Below are 26368 nucleotides of genomic sequence, written 5' to 3'. Positions count from 1 at the left end.
CATGTTCGCATTCACACAAACAGGCAGGCAGACATATATAAGTGAAACAAAGTAAATTAAAATCAGATTAGGAAACTGTCGTTAACTTTCTTCTTTTTCTTTTTTAAACTCAGGGATGTTGCCACAATGATCCAATGAAGTACCAACACAATCACAGTTTCTCAGTCAAGCAGCAGGAAAACCTTGACAAGAAGTCCACGTATCCTCCATTGTTCATGTATCAAAAAACCCCATTTAGTTCACAATTTCCCCCAATTTCTATGATCCTCTCCTTCCTCACAATTGTGAAAGATCTTTTGCTGCTATCTTCATTTAAGGATGTCACCCTTGCTTTTCCTGAAGTATATAGAACAACCCAAATTGCATCCTTGGCTTCTGTCTGAAAATTGAGAGGCCTTGACGTCTTCTTACTTGGTACCTTCATCACATATCTGCCACAGACCAGAGATAAGCTTCTCTCTCTGTAGCTTGTTTCTCATTCGTTCTTTTAAACATCTGCTTCTCAAAACCTACCACAAGATGCACAACAGAACCAATCAACTTTGATTAACAGAAATATATCTAATTTAAGCAATTTATGTCATTTCTCCACCTCTGCTATGTTGCCCAGCACAAGAACCCCCATAACCTCAAATAGAAGGCTACCCTGTCAACGGGCTCACCATATCAAGGGCATGGTAAGATTCCTGCAGCCAGGCTCATAATAGACTTTGTTTCCTAGGAATAAAATAGAAGCATTTCACTGTAAGTGACACAGCAAAAAGCAAGAAAAGAGGAGAACACATCTAACCCAAGAAAGTCTAGAATCCACCAGAAAAACTCTCAAGGAGAGATTTCCATTGACTGAAAATTCAGAATAAAAGACAAAAAGATTTTTTTTTTTAATCATTTTTCTCCTATTTATCCTAATAACCTTTCAAGGAGAGATCTATTTTTTTTTCATTTTATCTACCATAAGTAACCAAGTACTACAAGTCTCAAGTTTCCTAGGTAATTTAAATATTATTCTAAAACTAGTTGACTATTTTCTTGGGACTAGTCCTGTGTCAGTAAGGAAGGAATGTGAATCAACCAACCAGTACTCCGATCGACGCCATCCCAGTGCCTCCCTGGTCTTATACCATATCGATTCGGTGCAGCATCTAATCCTCGTTTTATCCAGCTGTGACTAGGAATTTCTTGAGGAATTATAAATCCTGATTCTTTCATCTTCTCACCATCCCCCAGGTCTGGCAGAATCAGCTCAGAATTTTTTCTCTGAAATAAGTTGAAATTAGAAAAAGTAAATAAAGGTCAAGAATACGTGGGCAACTGTCTATCGCAGGAACTAAATAAGCAAGTCATTTGATTACCTTCACTAAATGTGCCATAGGATCACCCCATCTTACTCTATCCTTCAGTATTTTATCGAGCTCTGGATCATCTCTGCAAACAAAAGCAGTAGTCATCAGAAGGCAGAGAAGAAGACTCCCCTTGTTAGGAATGCTGGTGTGTAAGCCATTCGTTATACTTAAAAACAGATATGCTGTTACAAATATGGTTTACATTTTCAAGTGTATGGTTAACGAGACTATACAAGCAAAGCAAAAAAGGAAACTAACAAACCAAAGAATCAGATGCTTCAAGCAGGATGTGTAAATGGCTAATTTGCCAGTGAGGTCTTAAATAATATAATCCTCCAATACTGTAATAGCACATTTGAACCAAAGAACTAGACCCCAGTCATTCCTCACACCCCTTTAGCTTTACCTGGTCCGAGCAAATGGTTTGTCCTTCTCAAGTTCTAATTCTTGCTGCTTAGTTTCAGCTTCCCGCTTTTGAGCCAAGCCCTTGCCCCATTCCAACTTTTTCTCCTGGTGAAGAGCACAGTAAATGACCATGTCAACAAACAAAATAACATACTTTTATATATATCATTGGAGTGGAGCTTCCAATTTAATGCTATAAGACATTATCAAAGTGAGGATAATTGCTGAATAAAAATCCTATTTTATAGCTATTACCTTGCTGAAAATATGGAAATTTCAACGTGCACAGTTCATTAAAGAATTCAATGCTGTGCAACAGGTTTGAACCCCACAATTTAGAAATATGACTAAATCTGAAGAAAAAATAGTGCTAAACTTGTACTTAACATTGTTCCAAGACCATCAGTGGAAAGTGTAGGTATAATCAGGAAGCTACTACCCTTGCTAGTAGGAAAATTCAGACTTTAGATGAGTCTAGGGACAACTGTCGATTTGACCAGTTCAGATGGTACAGGATTGTTTCACTTATGGCAGTAACATTGTTCCAAGACTGAGTGAAAAGTGTGGGTATAATCAGGTAGCTATTATGAAAATTTGGACTTTAGAAGAGTCTAGGGATCACTGTCTATGTGACCAGTGAGGATGGTACTGGATTGTTTCTCTTACAGCAGCTTGTAGTTTTTTCTTTCCCTTTCTTTTCCTGAAGGAACAATCATTGTGACATTTTTTTGGTTGCAATTCTTTCAATGCTTATCATAACAGTCAGTTTGGCATAAATTGAACAAAATAAACAAATAGCAGCTAACACATGCCTTCTGATGTATAAAATCAATTAAGCACATCTCCGAAACCCGTACTAAAGGCACAAAAGATTTAAGATAAAGAAAGAAACTGAGAAAATTTTGAGATAAAGCAATACACTGGAGGATAGGCTTGCAAGTCTAAAGAAGGTATAATACATCCATCTATTGAAAAATGAAAAAGAAAAAAATCAAATAACACATTCTCTAACCAAATAGTTAAGAAATAAAAGAGATGAGAGGTAGCTTATCAAAAATGGAAAGTAAGAGGAGCAGCAAGGGGGCATGTAGAGAGGGGGGGAGAGAGAGAGAGATTGAAAAATGTATTCCAGAACATCCAAAGAAACATTGTCTTAAGAGTCCTCCAAGATCTTCCTCAATAAAAATAGGAGCATATTAGTCAAAAACTTGCAATACAATGCAATGATATGATACACTCTTTATGGAAATTGATACTTATCATAATCCGTATCTTATTGAGCATGGCAGTTTTGTAAAGAGCCTAAATGCAATTTTTTTGGTTTTAATTCCCAAGGAGGGGGGAGATGGAGGAGAGAGAAAGGTCTAGAGAGAGAGTGAGCGAGAGCAATGGAGAAGAGCGATTGCTTCAGGGCGCGAACGGGGACGCAGCGATCTTGGTCCAGTCAGGGGCTCGAAAAAGTAGTTTTGGGGTGGAGTCGAAGACCTTTAAGGTCGAGACAGAAAAGAAGAAGGGCAAGATGCAAATCTTCATTGTGGAAAGAAAGAGAGGAGTCTCTTCATGGATTAAGCTGGGGCCGGCGAGCTTAGGGCCGCTCCTGGAAGGTCTGGTTTTCTGCACCAAGGACACGAGAACTGGACATTGGGAGAAACTTTGGCAAGAGAATGGGAGGACCTTCTCGTTGGTGCGCGGCGAAAACAAGGGGGGATGCTTCCTCCGTTTGGGTGTTGTCGACCGAGAAAAGAAAAGATTTAGCATCTTTGTGCCCAAAGGCAGAGGAGCAAAAGGGGGTTGGGCTCTTCTGTTGGAGGCATTACGGGGGGTGGAAGTTGCTTCCGAAAGGTAAGTGAGACAGAAGGATAAGGAAAAGTCATGGAAACCCTTGTTGGGCAAATCCTTCGCGGAGGTGGTTAAGTAGCCTTGCAGCAATGGAGAAGCGGTGGTTAGGGTGAAAGTCGACAACAGGGTCTTAAGCCAAAACTTGAAGAAGCTAGCCCACTGTCTTGTTGGTTGCTGGGACCCCAAGCTAGGAAGGGAGGACGACTTGAGAAGCTGGGGGACCTAAATGGCAAAGTTGTGGGGGCTGAAGGGCAACTTAGGACTGGCTAAATTGGAAAGTGGCAAGGCGTTATTGGAATTTGAGGTGATGGCAGAAGCTGAGAAAGCCCTAAAAGGTGGGGAAGTCTCGGTCGGAGGTTTCCTCATGCGTTTGGAGAAGTGGAGCCAGATGACGGGATGTCTGATGGAGGGAGAGAGAGAGGCCTAGGTGAGAATTGTAGGATTACCCATCTCTTTATGGGATCGGGCCATCCTAAGAAGGATAGGGGAGGAGTGTGGGGGGTTTTTGGATATCGACGCTAAAACGGAGAAGATGGAGGAGTTGCAGTGGGCCAGGATCCTAGTGAAGCTTAATGGAGAGAAAATCCCTAATACGGTGGAAATTTGGGTCGAAAACATGCGCTATTCCTTATCTTTGTGGTGGGAGACTAGGCCGACGCTAAGATCGTTGTCGGCTGGAGAAAGGAGGAAACCCTTCGAAGCAATAGGAGAGGTCGAGGGTGAGGTTCTGCCACGCGAGGGCAAGCGCGTGTTGGAGGATGAAGGTGGTCCAAGGCTCGAGGACCAAATGCAGTCTGCTGATGGGACGCGGGGGCAAACAAGCGGGTCGGGACGCCCCTTGGACTGTTCTCAAGGGCTTGCTGGGTCGCCTTATGAGCCCCAGGGAGTTGTGAGATCGCTGGGTAGGCCCATCAAGCTGGGGCTCTTGGGGGAGCCTCGAAGCTCCATGTTGGGCTATAGGCCTGAGGGACTAGACCCAGCCCCCTCTCTTAAGGCTAAGTTCTCCTTCAGGCCAAAGGCGGTGGAGGATCCTAGACGGGCCAAGGCTTGGAAGACTATCGTGGGTTTTGGACCGGCTAGATCAGACGACGGTCAAAGCCCACCCCAGTCTGTGGAGTCCAGAGACCACTTTGGTGTGGCCCAAAACTCAAAGAGGTCTAGCCTAAGTCCTTCGAGGAGTCCATTCTCTGAAACTCCCCTGTTTTGGGAGAAAGATGGCCAGCGCAGGCTTTGTGAGGTAGAGCTCCACCTCGAAGAGAGATCGAAGACTGATCTCGCCCTTTTTGAGGAAGCGTTGAGGTACAAAAGTGATTCTTTTCAATTTGGGTTTGGTTTCTAGGCCCTATTCTTCTCCTTCTTCTTTTTCCGATCGGACTCCATTGGGGGAGTATTGTGACCTTTCTGGGGACGGAAAGGAGCGAGATGAGGGGGAAAATTCGTTTCGCTTACTCAATGGTACGGAGTCCCTAATGGGTGAGACTGTCAAATGCTGGGGCTTGATGGAGGTCAACAAAGGCAAAATTGAAGAACTTGGAAAGGAGATGTGCTCTGCTCAAATAGTGCCACGAGAAACAAAGGCCTGGGGGGAGCTCAGCTGGGAGGAAAGTGATCTGGCCAAGTTTAGTAAATTCTTGGGGTTTTCGACAGAAGGTCTGGAGAAAGATATTGTGGACTCTTGATTAAAATCCGAAAGAGAAGGAAAAGAGTTTACAACAAAACCCTTCTGGAGAAATCTAAGTTCGAAAGGGAACTGAAAAGATTAGAGTACTCCATTAACTATGAAGGGGGAAAGAAGCAAAATGGTGGAGAGCAAGTAAGAGGGAGTCAAATTATGGAAGTTAAATGAAGCTAAGACTTTTAAGCTGGAATGTTCGTGGAGCTAACGACAGTTCCAAAAGAAGGGTTATTAAGGTTGTGATTAGGAGCCAGAGGGTGGATCTTTTGTCTTCAGGAGACCAAAATTCAGACATTGTCGAAGGGGTTGGTGAGAAGTTTGGGTTCTGGTAGGTGGTCAGATTGGGTGGCCTTGGATGCCTATGGCTCTACGGGAGGGCTGTTGATCTGTTGGGATAAAAGGTCTCTGGAAGTGCTTGAGATGGAGGTGGGAAATTTCTCAATTTCCCGCAGGTTCAGGAATGTGGAAGATGGGCTAACTTGGATCTTTACTGGTGTGTACGAACCTTTCTACAAAGATGATAGGGACTGTATGTGGGAAGAGTTAGGGGCGATCAGAGGCTTGTGGGACGATCCATGGTGTTTAGGGGGCGACTTCAATGTCATCCTATCCCAAAAGGAAAGGAGTAGGCAGGGAAGGCTGACTGGAGCTATGAGAAGTTTTGCCCAGACTGTTGATGAGTTAGAACTTCTCGATCTTCCTTTGCAAGGGGGCCTTTCACTTGGAGTGGGGGTAGGAATAATCAATCCTGGACTAGATTGGATAGGTTTCTAGTGACTCAAAATTGGCTGGATATGTTTAATGGGATCGCCCAATGCAGATTGCACAGACCTACATCTGATCATTTTCCTATTTTGCTAATAGGTGGTGGGTTAAGGAGGGGCCCTACCCCGTTTAGATTTGAGAATATGTGGCTTAAAGTTGATGATTTTAAAGGTCTTCTCCGGGGGTGGTGGCAGGGGATTGAGGTGAGAGGAAGGGCCAGTTTCAGACTGGCCTCCAAGCTGAAGGAGTTGAAGCAAAAAATTAAAGTATGGAATAGGGAGGTGTTTGGAAGGCTGGAAGTCAATAAAAATTCAGCTCTTCAACAAGTGGAGTACTGGGATGGTGTGGAAAGCGAGAGGAGCCTTTCTGTAGAAGAAACTGAACTGAAAAAAGAAGCTAAGGATGCTTTTAATAAATGGGTGCTAATGGAAGAAGTCCACTGGAAGCAGAAGTCAAGGGAGTTGTGGCTTAAGGAAGGGGATAGGAACACTAGTTTCTTTCACCGGATGGCTAATGCCCACCGTAGGAATAACTCCCTGGATAGGATCATAATTAATGGGAAGTGGTTGACTGAGGATCAGGAGGTGAGGGAGGGGATTGTGAACGCTTTTCAGAACTTACTCTCAGAAGAGACAGGTTGGAGAGCTGACATTGAGGGGCTGCAACTCAATCAACTTAATTCCCGGGAAGCTGAAGTCTTGAAGTTGCCTTTTACTGAGGAGGAAATCCATTTCGCCTTGATGGAGATGAAGGGCGATAAAGCTCCAGGCCCGGATGGGACAGTGGCATTTTGGCAAGCCTGCTGGGATTTTGTGAAGGAGGAGGTTGTGGATTTGTTCAAGGAATTCTATGAACATGGATCATTTGCCAAATGTCTTAATACTATCTTTTTGGTCCTTATCCCTAAGAAAGGAGGTGCTGAAGACTTAGGGGATTTCAGGCCCATTAGCTTGCTTGGGGGTTTGTACAAGTTTTTGGCCAAAGTCCTGGCGAATAGGCTGAAGAAGGTGTTAGAAAGGGTGGTCTCTGTAGACCAAAATGCCTTTGTGAGAGGCAGATAGATTTTGGATGCTTCTCTAATAGCTAATAAGGTGATTGATTTTTGGCATAAAAGAAAAGAGAAAGGGTTGATTTGCAAATTGGACATTGAAAAAGCTTATGATAGTATCAACTGGAAGTTTCTCATGAAGGTGTTGCTTAAGATGGGCTTTGGGTCTCGTTGGATGGATTGGATGTGGTGGTGTATTTCAACTGCCAAGTTCTCTATCCTAATCAATGGGGTGCCTGCTGGATTTTTCTCGAATTCAAAGGGGTTGCAGCAAGGAGACCCTCTCTCTCCTTATCTCTTTGTCTTGGGTATGGGAATGCTTAGCACCCTTCTTAGAAGGGCTAGTGAGGGAGGCTTTTTATCTGGCTGCAGGCTTCGAGGGAGAGGGGGAGGGGAGTTGACCGTCTCCCACCTTCTTTTTGCTGATGATACAATCATTTTCTGCAAAGTTAGAAAAGAGCAATTAACCAATCTAAGCTGGATTTTGGCGTGGTTTGAAGCAGCTTCCGGTCTAAGAATTAATCTTGCTAAGAGTGTTCTAATTCCTGTTGGGGAAGTGGATGAGTTGGAGGAGTTGGCAGTAGAGCTAGGGTGCAGATTGGGGGCTTTACCCACTGTTTATTTGGGGCTGCCCCTTAGAGCCCACCATAAAGCCTCTTCAACTTGGGATGGGGTGGAAGAGAGAATGAGGAGAAGACTAGCCCAGTGGAAAAGACAATACATCTCAAAGGGTAGGAGAATCACTCTCATCAAGAGCACTTTGGCCAGCATACCCATCTACCTCCTGTCCCTTATTCGCATTCCTAAGTCTGTTGCAAAAAGGATTGAAAAACTTCAAAGAGACTTCCTTTTGGGGGGGGGGGATGCTTAGAGGGGAAAGCTCACTTAATTAACTGGAAGGTGGTGTGCAGCCCAAAGGAGGAGGGTGATCTAGGCATCCGGAAGATTGACTTGCTGAACAAAGCCTTGTTGGGTAAATGGATATGGAGATATGCCTATAAGAAGGACAATCTTTGGAAAAGGGTGATCGGGGTGAAATACGGTCAAGAGGGGTGTGGGTGGAGGACTAAGGAAACTTGTGGGTCTTTTGGAGTGGGAGTTTGGAAGGAGATCATGAAGGAGGCTAATTGGTGCTGGGAGAGCATAGAGTTTAAGGTGGGGAAGGGGACTAGAGTAATGTTCTGGACTGATAAGTGGTGTGGTAATGCGGTGTTGTCCCAAATTTTCCTCCAGTTGTTCACCTTGGCGGGTCAAAGGAATGCCACGGTCAATGAAGTGTGGGACTCAAGCCTTGGTCAAAGAGGTTGGAATCTTAGATTTGCTAAAGATTTCAATGATTGGGAGCTGGATCAGATAAAAGATATGCTTAATTTGCTGAGGGACTTCAGGACTTCTCCTGAGGAGGATTCAGTGAGCTGGAAAGGGGGGGGTCATGGTGCTTTAGGGTTAAGGGTGCTTATAATATGCTGATTGGCTCCACAGTTTGCGCCTTCCCGAATAGATGCATTTGGATGGATAAGGTCCCAACAAAAGTTTCTTTTTTTGCTTGGGAAGCCTCGTGGGGGAAGATCTTCACTTTGGATAGGCTTCAAAGAAGGGGGTGGCAGCTCCCTAACCGATGTTTTTGGTGTGGCTGTGAAGAAGAAAACGCCAATCACATGCTTTTACATTGTACAGTGGTCAAGACTCTTTGGGAGATTGTCCTCGCCATTTTTGGGGTTCAGTGGGTGTTCCCTGAGTCTGTTAAAGAGGTGTTATTTAGTTGGAGGGGCTCTTTTGTGGGGAAAAAAATGAAAAAATCTGGAATTTCATTCCGTTGTGTATATTTTGGACGGTTTGGAAAGAAAGGAATAGATTAGCTTTTAGGGGGGGTCGTTAGCTATACAAAAACTCAAAAATTCTTTTGTATGTAATCTGTGGAGTTGGGCTCGCTACCACTTAAGGGTTGGTGAGGTTGCTCGCTTTTTTTCTGTTTCTTATCTTAGGCTTTTGTGTATACCCCCTATATACTTGTGGCTTTTTGGCCCTTTTTATATATATCGTTGTTTATCTATCAAAAAAAAAAAATCCCAAGGAGGGGAGTCGAGGATTTGAGGGACTTTAGGTTGATCAATCTAGTGGGTGGGTTGTACGTGGTTGGCCAAAGTGTTAGCTAATAAATTAAAAAAGATGGTCAGAAAAGTGGTCTCCAAGGCCCAAAATGCTTTTGCGGAGGGAAGCCAAATTTTGGATGTGGTGCTTATTGCTAATGAGGCCATTGATTTGATTTTAAAAATTAATGAGAGTGGTATTTTATGCAAGCTAGACATAGAGAAGGCTTATGATCATGTGAACTAGTCATTTTTGCTTTCGGTTTTGCATAAAATGGGTTTTAAGGTGAAGTGGATTAGGTGGATCAAGTGGTGCATCTCCACAACAAGGTTTGTTGTTTTGGTGAATGGCACCCCCATAGGCTTTCTTCACAACTCTAGGGGATTGCAACAAGAGGATCCATTTTTGCCCTATTTATTTGTGATCACAATGGAGGCTCTCAATTGCCTTTTAAAGAGGGGAATGACTAGAGGTTTCTTATCCAATTATCAGGTGTAGGGTAGGATTCAGGAAGGTGTTCAAATTTCTCATTTGTTGTTCGATGATGACACTCTTGTTTTCTATTAGACCTCTCAAGATTAGATCATTTTTTATGTTGACTGCTTATGTGGTTTGAAACCATTTTAGGGTTGAGAATGTATTTGGAGAAAAGTGAGTTAATTCTTATGGGAAGGGTGGAAAATATAGATGATCCATCTGCTAAGTTTGGGTGCGAGATGGGTAGTCTCTTATCCACTTATTTAGGTCTCCCTTTGGGTGCATTGTTTAAGTCTACAACAACTTTGGATGGAGTAGAAAAAAGGTTTCACAATAGGTTGTCCATGCAGATTAGACTATACATTTCCAAAGGGGGGTAATTACTTTAATTCAAAGTACTTTATCTAGCTTATCCTTTTATTTTATGTCTTTGTTTTGTATTCCAAGGGTTGTTATAATGAAGCTAGAACGGATTCAAAGGGACTTTCTTTAGGGAGGTGGGGTGTTAGAGCGTAAACCACATCTTGTTAAATCAGCGATTGTTTGCTTAGACAAAAGGAAAGGGGGTTTGGGTGTTAAGAATCTCTTAATTTTTCATAAGGTTCTTCTTTGCAAGTGGAGTTGACATTTTGCGAATGAGAGAGGGCCTTTTGGAATCAAGTTATCTATGGGAAGTATGGAGAAGAAAGAGGGGGGTGGTCTTCATAGGAGGTGAGAGAGGGGCATGGGATTGGGTTGTGGAAAGCAATGAAGGACTAGGATCTTATGAGAACTAGGTGTTCCTTCTTGGTGAGTAACAAGCGAAGGGTGAAATTTTGGAAGGATTAGCAATGTGGGGACAATCTATTAAGTGTATCTTTCCCATCTTTATTTGTTTTAGCCAATTCCAAGGATGTGTGGGTAGAGGATGTTTGGAATCACTCAGCTAAAAGGGAGAGGAAGGCGGAATCTTTGTTTCTCTAGACCTTTTAATGAATGGGAGGTGGATTGCACAAAGAGATTTTTGGCATGTTTGCATGGGAAGAAAGTGTGTAGGAATGCAAAAGATACAATGCTTTGGACAATGACAAAGAGCGGCAAGTTTACAGTTAATTCCCTTCACTTTGGAGCCAGACAACTTCAGGCTCTTCCGATGAGAGGAATTTGGCTTTCACAGGTACAACCTAAAGTTAGTTTTTTTTTGCATGGGAGGCAACGTGGGGTAAAGTTCTAACCTTGGATCAAGTCCAAAGACGAGAATGGTCTTTAACAAATAGGTGTTACTTTTGTCATTTGTATGAAGAATCCTCAGATCACTTGTTTCTCCATTGCGAAAAGACAAAGGTTTTATGAGAGCTGCTTTTTGCACTTTTTGGGGTATCTTGAGTGCTTCCCTCGTTGGTTAAAAAGACACTGTTGAGGTGGCATGGTTCTTTCGTGGGCAAAAATCGCAAGAAGGTTTGGAGTGCAACCCCTCTATGTTTGTTCTGGACAGTTTGAAAGACAAGAAACAAAATTGCATTCCATGACAAGGTGTTTTCATTCCAAAGGCCGAATAGTGATTTTGTTTGCTTCCTTTGATCAGAAATTAAGTTGTTTATAAAAGATTGTCTATTGACTCTAGTGAGTTTCTTTGATTGGCTGGGCACTTATTGAGGCTTTAATTCTTTTGGTATTTTTTCTCCTGTTTGAGCCTTGGTGATGGAGGGAGGTTTGTTTCTTGTATACCTTGGGTTGCTGGTTTGGTGGTTCTTTTTAATACAATTTGTTTCTTTATCTATCAAAAATCAAAAATAAATAATTGTATCTTATTTTTAAGTGTATCTTACAATACATGACACAATACATATACCTTCAACTATTTTTCATAATTGTTTGAATGGTAAAAGAATTATCATATTAATTGTTTAAATGCATAGAAAGGTTAGAATTGATCATAAGAGAGAAAGAGGGAGGGAAGGAGGAGGGGTAAAATAATCTCCCATAAAAAGATATATTAGTATTTTCAAAGACATTATAGAAGTAAGTAAATTTATTCTTACAATGAAGATTAGAGATTTTTCATTTGAATAGTTTGAATATTGATATTGAAAATGATGGTGATTGACAAATAAAAACTTGTATTCAATATATATATATATATATATATTTTATAAATAAGCACAGCATAGATTAACAAGATGCAAAAAGCCACAAAGCATACAAGGAGTATACAAGGCAGCTAAGGCCTCACAACCAAAGAAAGAAAACCAAAAAACTCACCAACCCTTAATTGGAAGCTAACCATTCCAAAAAGCCTATAAGGGAGGGCGGTGCCTCACCAATATACAATTTAGTCCAACCTCATAAGTTACAGACAAAAGAATTTTTAAGCTTCTGAATTGCTAACACCCCCCCCCCCCCCCCAACACAAAAAAGCTAGTCTATTCCTCACTTTCCAAACCATCCAAAAAATGAACAACGGAATGGATTTCCAGATTTTTTTTCCTTTTTTTCCCTACAAAAGAGCCCCTCCAGCTAAATAAGACCTCCTTTACAGTTTCTGGAAAAACCCACTGAGCGCCAAACAACCCAAGAACAATATCCCACAACACTCTGCCCATTGTACAATGTATTAGAATATGATTTACAGTTTTCTCTTCACAACCACACAAAAAACAACAATTAGGAAGTTGTCACCCTCTTTTCTGGAGCCTATCCAGAGTAAGCACCTTCCCCCAAGCGGCTTCCCACGCGAAGAACGCAATTTTGGTTGGAACTCTATCCACCCAAACATTACTTTTTGGGAAAACGGCAGCACTAGGGCTAACCAACAGGTTGTACGCTTTCTTGACTCTAAACTACCCGTTTCTCCCATCCTTCCAAAAAACCGAGTCTTCCTCCAAAGTAGTCCTATGCCCCCTCAAAACAAGAAGTCAATTGCCTACCATGTCCAATTCCCAATCATTAAAGTCCCTAAGAAACCTTAAATTCCAGCCGCCTATATATTATATATACATAGGCCTAGTCAGAATTTGGAACTATAAATTAAATCAAAAAAAAATTTTAATTTATTTTTTTGAATTTTGTGATAAACCTATACATATTAAACTCATATTTTGCTAAATTGAACTCGTCAGAGACCTACAATTCAATGTTTTCATATAGTATGATATAATTTAACACTTTAAATCCTATTTTATGAAATTGGTTATAACATTCTTTACTCCAAGCTTCTAAATTACTCTTTACTTCATGCTTCTAATTTGTATGCACATATATGCAAAAAATTTATTTATTTTCACTACATAAAAAAACTTATGATACAAGATACAAAAAAATAGAAAAATGAAACATGAAACATTTTACAAGTTAAACCACTATGTATAGGGGTGAATCGGGTGATACTCAACTATGAATGTTGTTCTCTTCATTCAAAGTGTAGAAAAACAAATGTCAAAGATAATCTTCAATAAGAACATCTTCTTTACATTAACATGTCTAAGAAAAGTATGCAATCAAAACACCTATCATATGTTGAACAAAAAAACAAGAACATTTTTTTTATTGAGTGTTGCCATGATCATGACTAGGTGCTAGGATAAAAATAAAAATAAAATCATCCTATCACTACAATTCAAATTACCAAAATGTTACCCCTAATACTAGCACCATCTCTACCACCAACTGTAATTACCACAACCAGCACCATGACGAGTTTATTTACTTTCTTACTTGTAGTATAGTTTTAAAAGGCGCAAGACACACCAAAGGCCCACGGTCATCTTGGAGCCTAGGCACTGGCTTTCACAAAGTGAAGTGCACCCTAAGTCACATGTATAATTTTATATAATATAGGAGATTTTAACACATAATCATCTGTCCTAAATAGACATTATCAAATATTAGTCAAAGTATTAACATTTAACAAATATATGATTATAGCAAATAAATAAACGGTTTAGTAACTTTTAGTTATTATTATTAATAGATAAATCGGTAAATAAATAAATAAGTAGATGATTAATGCCAAAATAAAATAAAATAAAAATTTTGCATAAAATAAAATTATTACCTAACTTGGTTAAAAAAGTGAAAAAAACATTTAGATAAATCAATAATTTCGCAATTTAAAACTTTTATTATATAATTATTATAATAAATGGATAATAAATAAATTAAAAATAATTCATAATATATTCAGTTTAAAAAAAATAGATAAATACGCAGTTTCAACTTTTAAAGTGTAGTTATATAATTATCAGCTTATCATAAAATGATAAAAATAAGTAAAATATAATAAACATGAATATAAATCCCAAAATATCAATGGTGGTGGGTCATGAGTGCACTACAATGAAGGAATACGATAACTATAATAGCCACCGGGTATGTCATACACCACACTCCTCTCCATGTCTTCTTCTCCTCTTCTGTTTCCTCTTCTTGTTAGTGTTGAGCCCTCATTTAGGTTATGTTTTCTTCTCTTGTAATCCAAAATGATGTGTTTTGATGTTGGCTTTTAGAAAAAAAAATGTTGTTGCGATGTTTTTTCTGAAACAAAACCCAGTCCAAACAACATTGTTTTGGCCAGGAGAAGAAAAAAAGGCAAAGGAAAGCTTTTGGAGAGCCTTGTGCTTCGCTCAAGGTGAGCGCCTAAGCCATGCCTCTTTAAAGGGGTTGCGCCTGACCTCAGGCACAGCACAAATAGTCCCCTGCCACATCACCCCAACTGCAATGTTTTTTCTTAAGCAAAACCCAGTCCAAAGCGACATTGTTTTGGCCAGGAGAAGAAAAAAAGGACAGAGGCACGCCTTTAGAGGGTCTAGTACTTCACTCAAGGTGCGCACCTAAGCCACGTCTCTTTAAAGGGGTTGCGCCTAACCTCAGGCACAGTGCAAATAGCCCCGTGCCATGTCACCTTGCGCCTAGGTGCACCTAATGTGCGCCTTTTAAAACTATGACACTCAGGTCATCTAAGAATACTATATTATCCTTTTATATCTTTTGATTCAAAATTCATACTACATTTACTGAAAAGAAAAGGCAAAAGCAAAAGAAAAGAAGTCATTATTATAATGCCAAACATAATATTTCTTCTACATAAATTGATGGATAAGGGTTTTATCAAACAAAGGATCAGGTTTTACCATGGTTAAAAATTAATAATGTGTAACTTTATTGATAAGAGATATCAATCACTTAATACTTTCCCAATCAACAAACTAGAGCAATTTTTTAAATTAATTAAGTACCTTTCTTCAACAATTTTATTCAATTTCCTCTCAAAACTGCCTTAGGTGGCAAGGAGTTAGAATGAGTATATGGCAAGTTCTGGGTTCATTTCCATGTAAAAAATAAGCAGCAGAAAAGTTACCTATAAAAACTTCCCTCAATTTTCTCAATATTTCATGCACCAACCAGACTCTCTCTTTCAAAAATCTATAAGTATCAACTTTTAAGGCCATACGATTTGATTCATAAAGTTTAGAAGCTTAGAAACTACATATTATTATTATTATTATTATTATTATTATTATTATTAGTATTATTATTATTATTATTATTATTATTATTATTATTATTATTATTATTATTATTATTTTCATCAGAAACAAACTTTTATTTATATGAATTAAAATTACAATTTAAGGATGAGGTATCCTTCCCAAAATGTACAAACTCGTATCAAAAGAAGAGGAAAAACCTTCTCCAAAATATAGGAAGAGGATATGATTTAATTACCACCTAAGAATTAGCCCCTACCCTACCAAAATGGACCCAAAGTAATTTGCCCCCTTTGCTATCTTAACCATTTGGTCTACAAACCATTTCCCAATTGAGTTGAATAACATTGAGGGGAGTGCCCTTGAAAGCTTTAGTAGTGGAGGCCTAGAAGGAGGAATAGAAATGAATTAGGTCCCACATCATCTCCAAAGTCCTCGACTTGTTCTAAAAAATTCTTACACTTCTTTGCCACCACACTATCCAAATCAACGTAAGACAAGCAATTTGCCACAATACTTTGCCTCTTATAGAGCTTCCTAAACCTTTAAAGGAGATGGACATCATATTGCTTATATTTTTATGAGGACCCGCGCTAGCTTGGCTAATCTGAATAGACAGTGCCAAAGCTTCAAAGTCATCGAACAATGTAAAAAAAGATGATCAATCGGTTCTCCATTACCCATACACATGGTACAACAATCAAGGTTAAGGGCTTTGAAAGGTCTTCTCATATGAAGCAAGTAATTGGTGTTAACCTTCTTGTTGGCCACTAACCAAGCAAAAACCTTGAGCTTTAATGGGGCTATAGATTTCCATATGAATTTTTCTGGAGAGAAAATAACTAGAATTGATTGCTTACATAGTGCTAACAAAAAAAATTGTACTCAAAATAACCTAAATATGATAAATACCAAATTCTCACATCTAGAAAGGATGGTGTGAAGATCACACCAGCAAGAGATGACACAAGTCTTTTAAGATCTTCTTTCTCTAGATCAGTGAGGTTTCAACCAAGGATGAAAATGTTGAGATATATCAGCGAAATATCGTCAATATATTGTGTATCAACGACCTCCGACACAATACATGTGGGGGAAATATCAAAGCCACAATATTTCCATAAATCGGCCATTTTTCGCCTATATATCGGCATATCGCCGATAATTTCACGATATTTCAGTTGCCACACTGATATATCAATGCCACGTCATAGCCCTTTCATCTTTTTTTTTTCCCCAAAATTCCTTTCATGGGCCCCAACCACCGGCCCAACTCATTCTCACACCATTTCCTTCTCTTTTTCCCAAAATTCTTTTAATGGGCCCAACCACCAACCCAACACACTTTGCACACTTGGGAGTCTTCCAACACTCCAGTGCTTATATGCACCTTTTTGGTGTCATCAATTGTCGATGTGGGATGATTACAGGAATCAGATTTTTTTAAAAGCAAGGGAAAATCGAAGAGATATGGGGGAAAGGGGATTTGAACCATAACCTCATATTATATATATATATATATATATATGTAAATTATCAACATTAAATGTATTAACCATATATATATAAACAAATATTATAATTATATATATAAATTAATTAGAATAAAATTATTGTAAATTAATTAATTATGGTTATTGTGACTTTTATATAATAATTAAATACAAAATAAATATAAATTTTTGAATAAAATAATCAAAATTTTAAAATAAAAAATACTTATACAAATTATCATTATTTCTTTTATATCATTAAATATATCCAAATTAGATGAATATGCATAAAGTATGTTTTCAAATTATAAACATTATTATTAAATATCACAACTTATATCATACATATATACATATATATATCAATTTTTTTAACAAAATAACCTCAACATTTCTATTTGGAACTCTTCACAATATTTCCATGATTATTGATATTTTAACTCATCGATATTTTATGTCAAAATATCCATCGATATATCTTCGATATATTCGTAAAATCAAAGTACCGATATATCCGTGATTACCGATATTTTCATCCTTGGTTTCAACAACAATAAAAGTTCCAAGAAAAAAAGAAAAGGTTGATCTCTCCCTACCAAAAGTCTTTAAAAAATACAAATTTTCACCCCATTTCCCACCTTAAACCAAATATGATCTAAGAAGTCCTGGGAACTACATATCATGGAAACCACCTATTTTTATTTCATATGTTTGTCAAATACCCATGCTTTGCATTTACAACTATTCTACATCCCAGTTTTCAGATAGTCACCATGTTTGACACCTTGTATCATGTTGGACAATGAAATCCATACATCTTTGTTACATTGCCAAGAAACTGGAAACCAGATTACCTCACTTAATCCCTTATTCACCATATATTCCCACTTAAGCAAATAAAAATCCAATCATTAATGTTTAAGATAAACTCTTGCGGTCCATTGTTTAACATTTTTTAGCCTTAAATATTTAAATTACCAAAATACAACAAAACCTTAGTTTATCTTGTTAGATGATATCCATTTAGAGGTTGACTATGACAAGTTCAGTGGGGCAACGCAGTAACTCCAACCAACAGTAATGCTCAAAAATTATATTGACTTCAAGAGAGTACAAAATTTTAAATTTTTGACTAATACTAAATGTAATAGTAATTGTAACAGGAAGTTTCTGCAAACTCTCATAATATAGCATCATTCATGTGTGAAAGTTTCAGAGGTACCTTAGGCTTTTCTTCTCCCTTTTGTGACTTCAAGAATTCCTCCTTTGATATGCGATCTCCTGCAGCATGGCAGATTAAGAAGCAGATAAGAGCATGCATGAGTCACCAAGTTAAAATTCAATTAAAATAATAGCTTCCCAGCACCTTTTCTCTTGTCACGATAAACAGGTTCTGCACCTCGTCCACTTATCAAAGGATCCATCTCTTTGAACCTTCAAAAAGAATAAAACACATGTTAACTTGTGACAAGCTATTTAACCAACCAACTATGTAAACTTTACAAGAGGATGACTACCATAAGGGAAAGCCCTTCCATTCCCCTGTTTCTTATTTAAGTTATTCAATGTGTAATTTTATTGATAAAAGGAAATCAAACAAAAAGGCTAAAGAAAAAAAAAAGAATGCATTGGAGGTTATGCCAATTTGAAATTCAATGTGCATGGCCATCACCCAGTTGATCACTCCTGCCTCGCTTCAATTATCTCCCCTTATCCACCAAATGTTTTTTCCTATGCATTTTCCCAGAGTGTGGAAGGTGGTTACCAGCCAAGGTGGTTCCCAAATGTTTTATCTTTATTTTCTTTCAATGTGAAAAAATGGGCCAACTATTTTGGGAGTGATAAAGATCACAACAAAAAATGGTTGGCAAAATCATGGTATAGAGATCACTGGCACATTAAGATGGAAATCTCTTCAGGAACAGAAGCTATAACTATGAAAAATTGCTATAAATACAGGCAACATTTTCCATTGAGGTTCTAGTGAGGACTAAATCTTGAAAAGGGAATATGAGAAAATAAGAATACAATAATGCTCATTTGTTGGGATTGAGAAATAATCAACCCAAGATTTAGAATCATATTTTGTCAAAGCAAAGAAGTCAAAACTTCCATATGACAGGATTTCAAAGCCACAAACAGTAGATAATGCAACAGGCTAAGACTTCTGATTTTTTTTTTGTGTTCAAAATTATGATTAAAAGAACTCAACATGAGTTTGATGAACTATGATGCAAAAATTGGGCATAACCCAACACAGAAGTGGAAAATCTATAGTAATCTGCACCTGAAACAACTGAAATGTTTCAGAGCCGACAAGAGACACTGGAGCCACTAGGCAGTAGGAATAGTATATAATCAGCCTAAAGTTCCCAACTTAAACCAAAACTAGCATACTGAAAGAGAGCCAGTCAAGTGTAAATAGAATTGAAAAATCAAATTAGAAGATCTGCAAACACAAAGTGCCCTTTGAGAAATCATTAGAATATAACCTCCAGACAAACATGCAGATATAAAACAAAAAAGTTCAATGTGCCAATTGACCACAAGTCCAGTAGCAGTATTTTAATTTCATAGATAATTACATTTCTAGAAATAAAGAGAATTTGCAACCACTGATTTAAAATACAATTGGTCAAAACCAGCGCATGTTACCATGTCAACAGAGAATTTCAAAAAGATCAGTGAAGAAGAATCAATTACCTTAACCAATCATTCTTCTTAGTTTTAGCATTCAGTTCCCCGATATCTTTACCACTAATCAAACCAGTTTTTGACGGCTCTTTTGAGGAAGAAACATCCTTACGGCTTTTCCTCGGAGGGGAAAGATCTGGAGTATCAGTCTGAGTAGAACGTCGTGGAGGAGAAATATCAGGTGATCCAGACAACCCAAGACCCTTTCTCCTTTTCCTTGGGGGTGAAAGATCTTGATGTTCAGAACTGCGGCCAACATGACGTGGGGAAGAAATGCGAGGAAAATGGGGTGAATCAGAGTTCTTCCTTTCAACATCTGCTGAGGTCTGCCGACAAGGTCGACGAGAAGGAGAAAAATCAGAACCTGATGGTTTACTTCCCGGTTCCGGTGACGGAGTATGGTAACGTCTTTGCCGCTGCCGTGGTGGTGACAAGTCAGAACCTTCTCTGCCCGAATCTGAAGGCCTGGGTTCAGGTTCTGGTGAAGGTGTGTCATAACGAGCTCTCTGCCTACGAGGCGGGGACACATCAGAATTTTGGTCACCAGAATCAGAATGTGTAGGAACAGCAGAAATTGAAACCCAACCACTCCCATCCTCAGAAAGGGCATGATAAGGACGTTTGGACCTAAGTTGCTCTAGTCTCTTCATCCGCTTAACTTCAATGTCTTCATCAATTTGGGGTTTCTCTTCATCTACAAGAAAAAACACCAAATTGTCATTTTGTGTCACCGCACTCAAACTCAAAACAATAAATACATATAGTATTTTTTTTACCTGCTGAATCATCATGTTCTTCTTCAAGCTTAACTGGTTTTTGCCATGTTGGATCTTCATCAACAACAAGGACACCTGAGACATCTGGTTTGGTTTTCTTTTTCTTTTTCTTCTTTTTCTTTGTTTCCTCTTCATTGTTGCTTTCATATCGTTTCAGATATTCTTTTAAGGAAGTCGACGCTGCCATTTTTTTCTCTGTTAACCTTGGTTTCAGAGTCGAAATAAATCTTATTACACCACAAGCAGACGATGAAGAGGATGAAGAAGAGGATTATATCTGAATACAGCTACAGTTTTCAAGTTCAACTGCTGCCATCTCCTGAGCTCTCCCAGATTTTATTTTTGTTCAACTTGAGTCAGTTGGAGAAATTTGGAAGAGAACAGTTAGCGTCAGATTTTCTGTTTGCTACTTCCAGAGTGGTCTGAAGTATATCATTCACTGTTTGTATTTGGATAACCTGAAAGCAGATATAAAAGATTTAACAATCATATTTTCCAGTTGGAAAATAAAATGAATGTGGATACAAAAACAATTACTGTACAAACAGAATCCACTTAATTTTGGTGTTGAGACTTATCTTAACAATTATACAAACATCAACATGATGGATTCCTCATATCCTCATGTGAATTCAATATTTTTTAGACACAAATTTTATTATAAAAGTGCCTAAGAAAATAAGGTAACATCCAAGTACACAAGAAGTATAAAAAGGACATCAAAAGGCATAAGGAAAAAAAGACAAAACACTACCCCTTAGCAGAACTCAAACAATTAATGAAATCTAATAAGGATAAGGAATCAATGCTCAAATAATTTCTAGAGCAAATCTGAAGGGAACAAGTGACCGACTCCTTTATCAAGTGATCAGTGCACTCCACACCTTCAAAGTTTTCCAATCTCATTCTTGCCAGATGGTCCATAAAAAAGACTTGTGACTGTTTTCCACTTCTTCCTTTTGCTGACAAAATTCCCATGCCAGCCCAATTGACCTCTCTCATTGTCTAGGATGCACCCAGAGGAGGCTGAAAGAAAGAAAAGCAAATGTCACAAACCCCTAGCTTTGTCATACTAAATTAGCAAATGGTGGGCTAAATCATCATTACCATTTAAACAATACCCATGAACTAAAAAACATAATTTAAAATTCATATTCAACTTCTTCAAGTTAAGGATAGGGAGTGGGGGATGGTGAGTTGGTAACAAGGACCGTGTGAACATACACGTCATCCACCATGCATATAATAATACATAAAAAAAAGGTTAAATAAATAATTTATACGTTTAGTAATCTTTGTTAATCAAAAATTAATATCATAACATACGCATAAAAACGGTAACAATATTACAATATAATTTTACATACAATTATTCTAACAATATTACAGTGTAATTTTACATACAATTATTCTATTCATCGAAAAATTATTTACTTTATAATTTTTATTAACTCACAACATCAAATGTAGGTCATGTGCAACAAATTTAGTAATTCATAAATATTCTAAAAATTTAGTTAGAGAAGTAAAATAAAATTAAAATTTTATGAACTTTATGTAAAAAAATACTAACTTATGATAGTTTTTAACAAAAATAAATATAAATGCTTAATTAAAATATCATAATTTATTTTTTTAAAATCCAAATGTCTTAAAAATATGTTTTTCAAAAATATTTTTTAAAAGGCCCAGCTATGGATGGAAATATTAATTTCAAAAATGTCTCAAAAAATTTGATAGACCAAGGAGGGGCCCTAGGGGTTGGGGTGGGAAGGGAAATACAACATAAAGGAAGACGCCAAACTGAGAAGGTAAACGAGAGAAGAGGCCAAAGAGAGATAAAGGAAGAGGACCTGAGAGATCACGCCGAAGTTGCCGAGACGAGACGTCGGAGTGAGAAATCGCCGATCTTGAGGGGGTGGTGATGGTGGTGCCGACGTATTTGAGGTAAGGGATTTTCATAGGAAACTAGAGTTTAATTTCTTCTCTATTATCGCTTTCTTTTGGATTTCTAGGCTTAAAGATTGATTTCTTGTTTAATTTGTGTTTTAGCGTGGGCCACTCAGCAACCAAATTCCACAGAGACTTATGCCTCAAGCATTGGTGCGTAAAAAGTGCGCCTCACGGTGGCCTCAACTCCAATTGCGTTTTTAACAACACCTCAGTGCGTTTTTGTTCATTTGCACCTTGAAGCGCGCCTCAAAAATGCCTTTGAAAACCTTTTCTTGATTCCACTATGAATTTTGTTATATTATGAACCTAAATCACAAGGTTCAGTTTATGTGGTTTTATATGGGCTTCTTGTTGTTTATTGATTTGGGATTATGAGAATCAATTGTTTATTTGATGTTATTTATTAGTAGTAGGAATGAGTTTTCTATGTGGGTTCCGTGATGGGTTGATTCACCTAAGTGGATTTCTATAACTTCCTGCTGTAAGTGATATTTGTGATTGCTTAGCCTTTAACTGCTTTTTTTCATAAATCCTTATAATGGGTGTTAAGCAATGTTTGAACCAGAAAAATTATCGGTTTACGGATCAATAGCCGGACCGGTGGTTAAACCGGGTCAAACCAGTGAGTCATAAATATATAATTTATATATAATTAAAATTATAAAATTATAAAAAGCTTAATATATTTGTTTTTTATCTTTGATATTATCAAATTAAATCATACACAAATATAAATGTATTAATATTTCGAATTTTATTAAATAAAACACATTCAATATTTAACTATGAAAATGTAAGAAAATTCAGCTATTTAATTTTAACAATATATTAAAAATTATATTTTCTAATTTTATAATTTTAAAAAATATTATATTATTTAAAATTCTAATATTATAAAAAAAAAATCAAATAAATATATTTTATTTTTGTTTGTAATATTAAATCATAATACATAAGCGGTCAAAGTGGTGCCCTATGACATGCCTTAAACTTGAGGTCCAAGTTCAAATCCCTTAGGTGAGTTTTCTTTCATGAAGTTTTTCTTTAAAACTTAATATGATCCATCCCACATTGGGTTCAAATAAGAAAAAAGGGTCTTTAAATACCTTACTCATCCAAGGTGTGCCATATAGCAACACGTAGATCTATGGCTGACTAAGAGGCTTACTGGGCTGGGCTTTGCCATTAAACCTATAATGGGAAAAGATGCCTTGGTGGGCCGCTAGGTTGGACTTTTTCATTTAACCAAAATGGGAGGGAAAGAACTAATGGTCCAATTCACCGAGCCAGCGGTCCAACTATTGATCCACTCGGTTCGATGTCAGTTCAACGTGGACTCCGACTCAAATGGTGAACCGAACCAGACTAGGCTCCGGTTGACGATTCGATTGGTCTGGTCCAATTTTAAAAACATTGGTGTTAAGTCCAATTTGAAGTATCAAAATAATGTTGATAGCAATTAGTATGGTTGCATGAAATAGGAGATTGTTTTGATATAATCATATGGTGGTTTTGCCCTTTCCTTTTTTTTAATTTCCTTCATTTTTTGGTGGTTTTCTTAAAACCAATTGGCAACTTTTTATTACTTAATGCACTTGTGCATATCTAGTAAGATTGGAAAGACTAAAGTCTATTTGAGAAGTCTACTATTACTTGTATTCTAATAATTACAAAAAAAAAAAAAAGATACTTTCAAATAAAGAAAACAAATCATTACAATAAAATATCGGATTAATACTAGGAATTAGAGTATTGATGGTACTTCGAATTGTGTTTATGATGACATCCTTTCTCATGTACAAAGGAATGTGTATACAAATTCATTAGCTCTTCCTTGGATATGATGAATGATTTTCATGGAAAATAATGAGAGGATAAAATACAAAGCATAAAACAAGCCTATAAACCAATGACCCTTTTTCATTGTTGTGCTCATCCAACTAATGGAAAATGAATTTATTTAATTGTGAAAGTGATTCTCACATCTTTAAAAGTATAAGCATTAAATTAATTGAAAAGGATCCTAAAACCAATATGTTAATTATTGGCCGAGTGCCTAAAAGTTTAGTGGCTCTAATCTCCTATTGTTGTAACCATCCTTGTTCATTGTTCGTTCACTTCTAAATCCAATTTTAGCCCATTAACAAAATGATGATTTGATTTGTTGAGTTGAGTTTCATCCGATTTGGTAAAATAGGAGCTAAAGCTTATTTTCCTTTTCCACAATTGGATTTGAAGCAATCTACAATGAAGCATTCAAAGATATATGATTTGTTAGAAATTATTTATTTATTTAGTTTTTATTTCTTACTGTATGATTATCTGACACACACACACACACATACACAACAAAAAAATGAAATTGTATCAAAATGATAGTGTGTGTTCGTCATTGTCTTTTACTTGTTCAAAAGTAAGTATTCAAGATTGAGAGTGCTCCAACAATGGAGAACTAAAGGAAGGGTTGATTCACTGTTGGTTCCAAGTCTTGAGGTCCATTGCTAAAATCTGGGTTTTAAGAATTTAAAAGCTTATCTTTGCTCTGTAAGGCCTTTCTAGGGAAGAGATGTTGGGGGGTTTGTCGTGGATCAGGGTAGACCATGCAGGCAGGCTTGTTATTTGCAGTAAATTTGGGGAAGGAGCAGATGGTCAGTGCTTTAGTGAAAGGGGAGGTTGGGGGAGTTAGTTTTTAAGAATGAACTTTTTGGCTTAAGATGGTAGATAGGTAAACTTTTGGTATGAGTTGAAGTGTGCTAACACCTTCCCTTCTTTCGTCTCCATTGATGTAGAGAAGAATGTTACTATTGCTAATGTTTAAGATGAGGTAGGAGGTGTTGTAGGCATTAGAACCCTTGCTTCCTATGAAAATATGGTTGAGAATTGGAATATGAAATTGTTCCTTTTTACCATTGTAGTGGATGTCCTAAGTAGGATGATGATTAGAGTAAAGGAAAGTGGTTCATTAGAGGGTTTCATAGTGAGCAGGGTTAGGACTAGAGTGTGTCTTTTATAATTTGTAGATGACACCATTTTCAAGCCTCTTTGGAACCTCAAGCTAAACCTTTTGGTTCTTGGGCAAACATTAGGGTTTAAAATCAATTTGGAGAAAAGCATTGTTTCCATATTAATATAAGCTAGGATTTGGTATCCAGGTTGGCTTTGATGCTTGATTGTAAGGTTTTAGAATGACCTCTTTCTTGGATGGATGGAAAAATATTTTTTTGTCTTTGGGAGAGAGACTAACCTTGATCTAGTCATGCTTATCTCACATCCCCGGCTATTTCCTATCTCTTTTCAAATCCCGGTATCAATAGCCTTAAAGATTGAGAAATTGCAAAGAGATTTTCTCTGGTCAGGGACTAGGGAGGGTAAAAAAAGATTATCTTATCATTTGGGACATAGTGTGCAGGCCAAAAGAGGACTATATCTTTCGTTAGATGATTTCAAGTGCTTTTTCTAATTTTTTGTTCAGATGGTCAAAATTTCATTGAGACATCCAAACCAAGCGATCCAAAGGCAATTGCTCATTAAGATAATCAACATTTAAAATCAAATTCAGGCATTTTATAAAAAATAAAATTAAAAAATGAAAAATGAAGAAACTTATCCTGCTCGACAATGTAGCTTGAAAAAACAGGCCTACCTAAGTCCCCTGGTCAATGACATTCCCAGCAAGCACATCAATAAAATTTTATAAAATGCACATAAAAAATCCAGTATGACAATTATAATCATAAAATACTTGGAATATGGTAATCCCATCTAACACAAGAGTTTTCAAGCAGTTATAGGAGTACACAGATAATCCACATGGCAGCATCAAGGGCAAAAACTTCATGCATCTAAGGTTAAAAACAATGAAAGACAGGACTAACGGGAAAAAGCAATACACTTCAAAGCCAAATTCAGAAAACTAATTTTAAAAAATTTGATGAGGCTTAGCTTAAACATGATTGCATTTTATAAAATTGACAAACAGAAACATAAATCGCCACCGATCTCCTCAATAATTAAATGGGAATAACAAGAACCAAAACCAAAAATAAAAAATTGAAACCAAGAAAGGAGTAATTGAATCGATGAATGTGTGAACAACGAAGCACTCACTGATTTCTAGGGTTTTGGAACCGCAGAGTCCTCTTTCTTCGTCCACCGTTCGCCAGGGAGAATGTAGATGAGGGTAAAAAGCGAAAGAGATGAGAGTATATGTTGATATGTTCAGCGAAAGAGGTTAGGGCAAATACAGAAGAGAAAGGAGAGAAGGAGAGGAGGGAGTTTATGGACGAGAAGAGTGTCGCGGACTATTAAAAGGGGAGTGATTTTGTTGACAGGAGTAAAAAAACC

At 37.6% G+C, this 26368-nt stretch overlaps 1 protein-coding gene across 3 annotated transcripts; it reads right to left on the bottom strand.

The window, feature by feature from the left end:
* Positions 1-67: 67 nt before the first annotated feature.
* LOC117929372 (BUD13 homolog) lies at positions 68-26368 on the bottom strand. Of its 3 annotated transcripts, none has more exons than XM_034849684.1 (10): positions 26132-26368; positions 20925-21097; positions 20072-20529; positions 19305-19989; positions 17968-18035; positions 17824-17882; positions 1750-1853; positions 1353-1425; positions 1077-1257; positions 68-509 (listed from the first exon to the last, which is right to left on the bottom strand). In XM_034849684.1, exons 3-10 carry the CDS (start codon positions 20256-20258, stop codon positions 424-426), a joined length of 1443 nt encoding a protein of 480 aa, XP_034705575.1. In that variant the 5' UTR covers positions 20259-20529; positions 20925-21097; positions 26132-26368; the 3' UTR covers positions 68-423. The 3 variants fall into 3 exon arrangements, with proteins under 3 accessions (XP_034705575.1, XP_034705561.1, XP_034705570.1); XM_034849670.1 differs by having other exon boundaries at positions 20956-21097; XM_034849679.1 differs by lacking the exon at positions 20925-21097.

Source organism: Vitis riparia, chromosome 2, assembly GCF_004353265.1.
Source record: "Vitis riparia cultivar Riparia Gloire de Montpellier isolate 1030 chromosome 2, EGFV_Vit.rip_1.0, whole genome shotgun sequence".
Classification (NCBI taxonomy): domain Eukaryota; kingdom Viridiplantae; phylum Streptophyta; class Magnoliopsida; order Vitales; family Vitaceae; genus Vitis; species Vitis riparia.
Note: the sequence above shows the minus strand (reverse complement) of the source record. Positions and strands in the feature narration are given on the sequence as shown.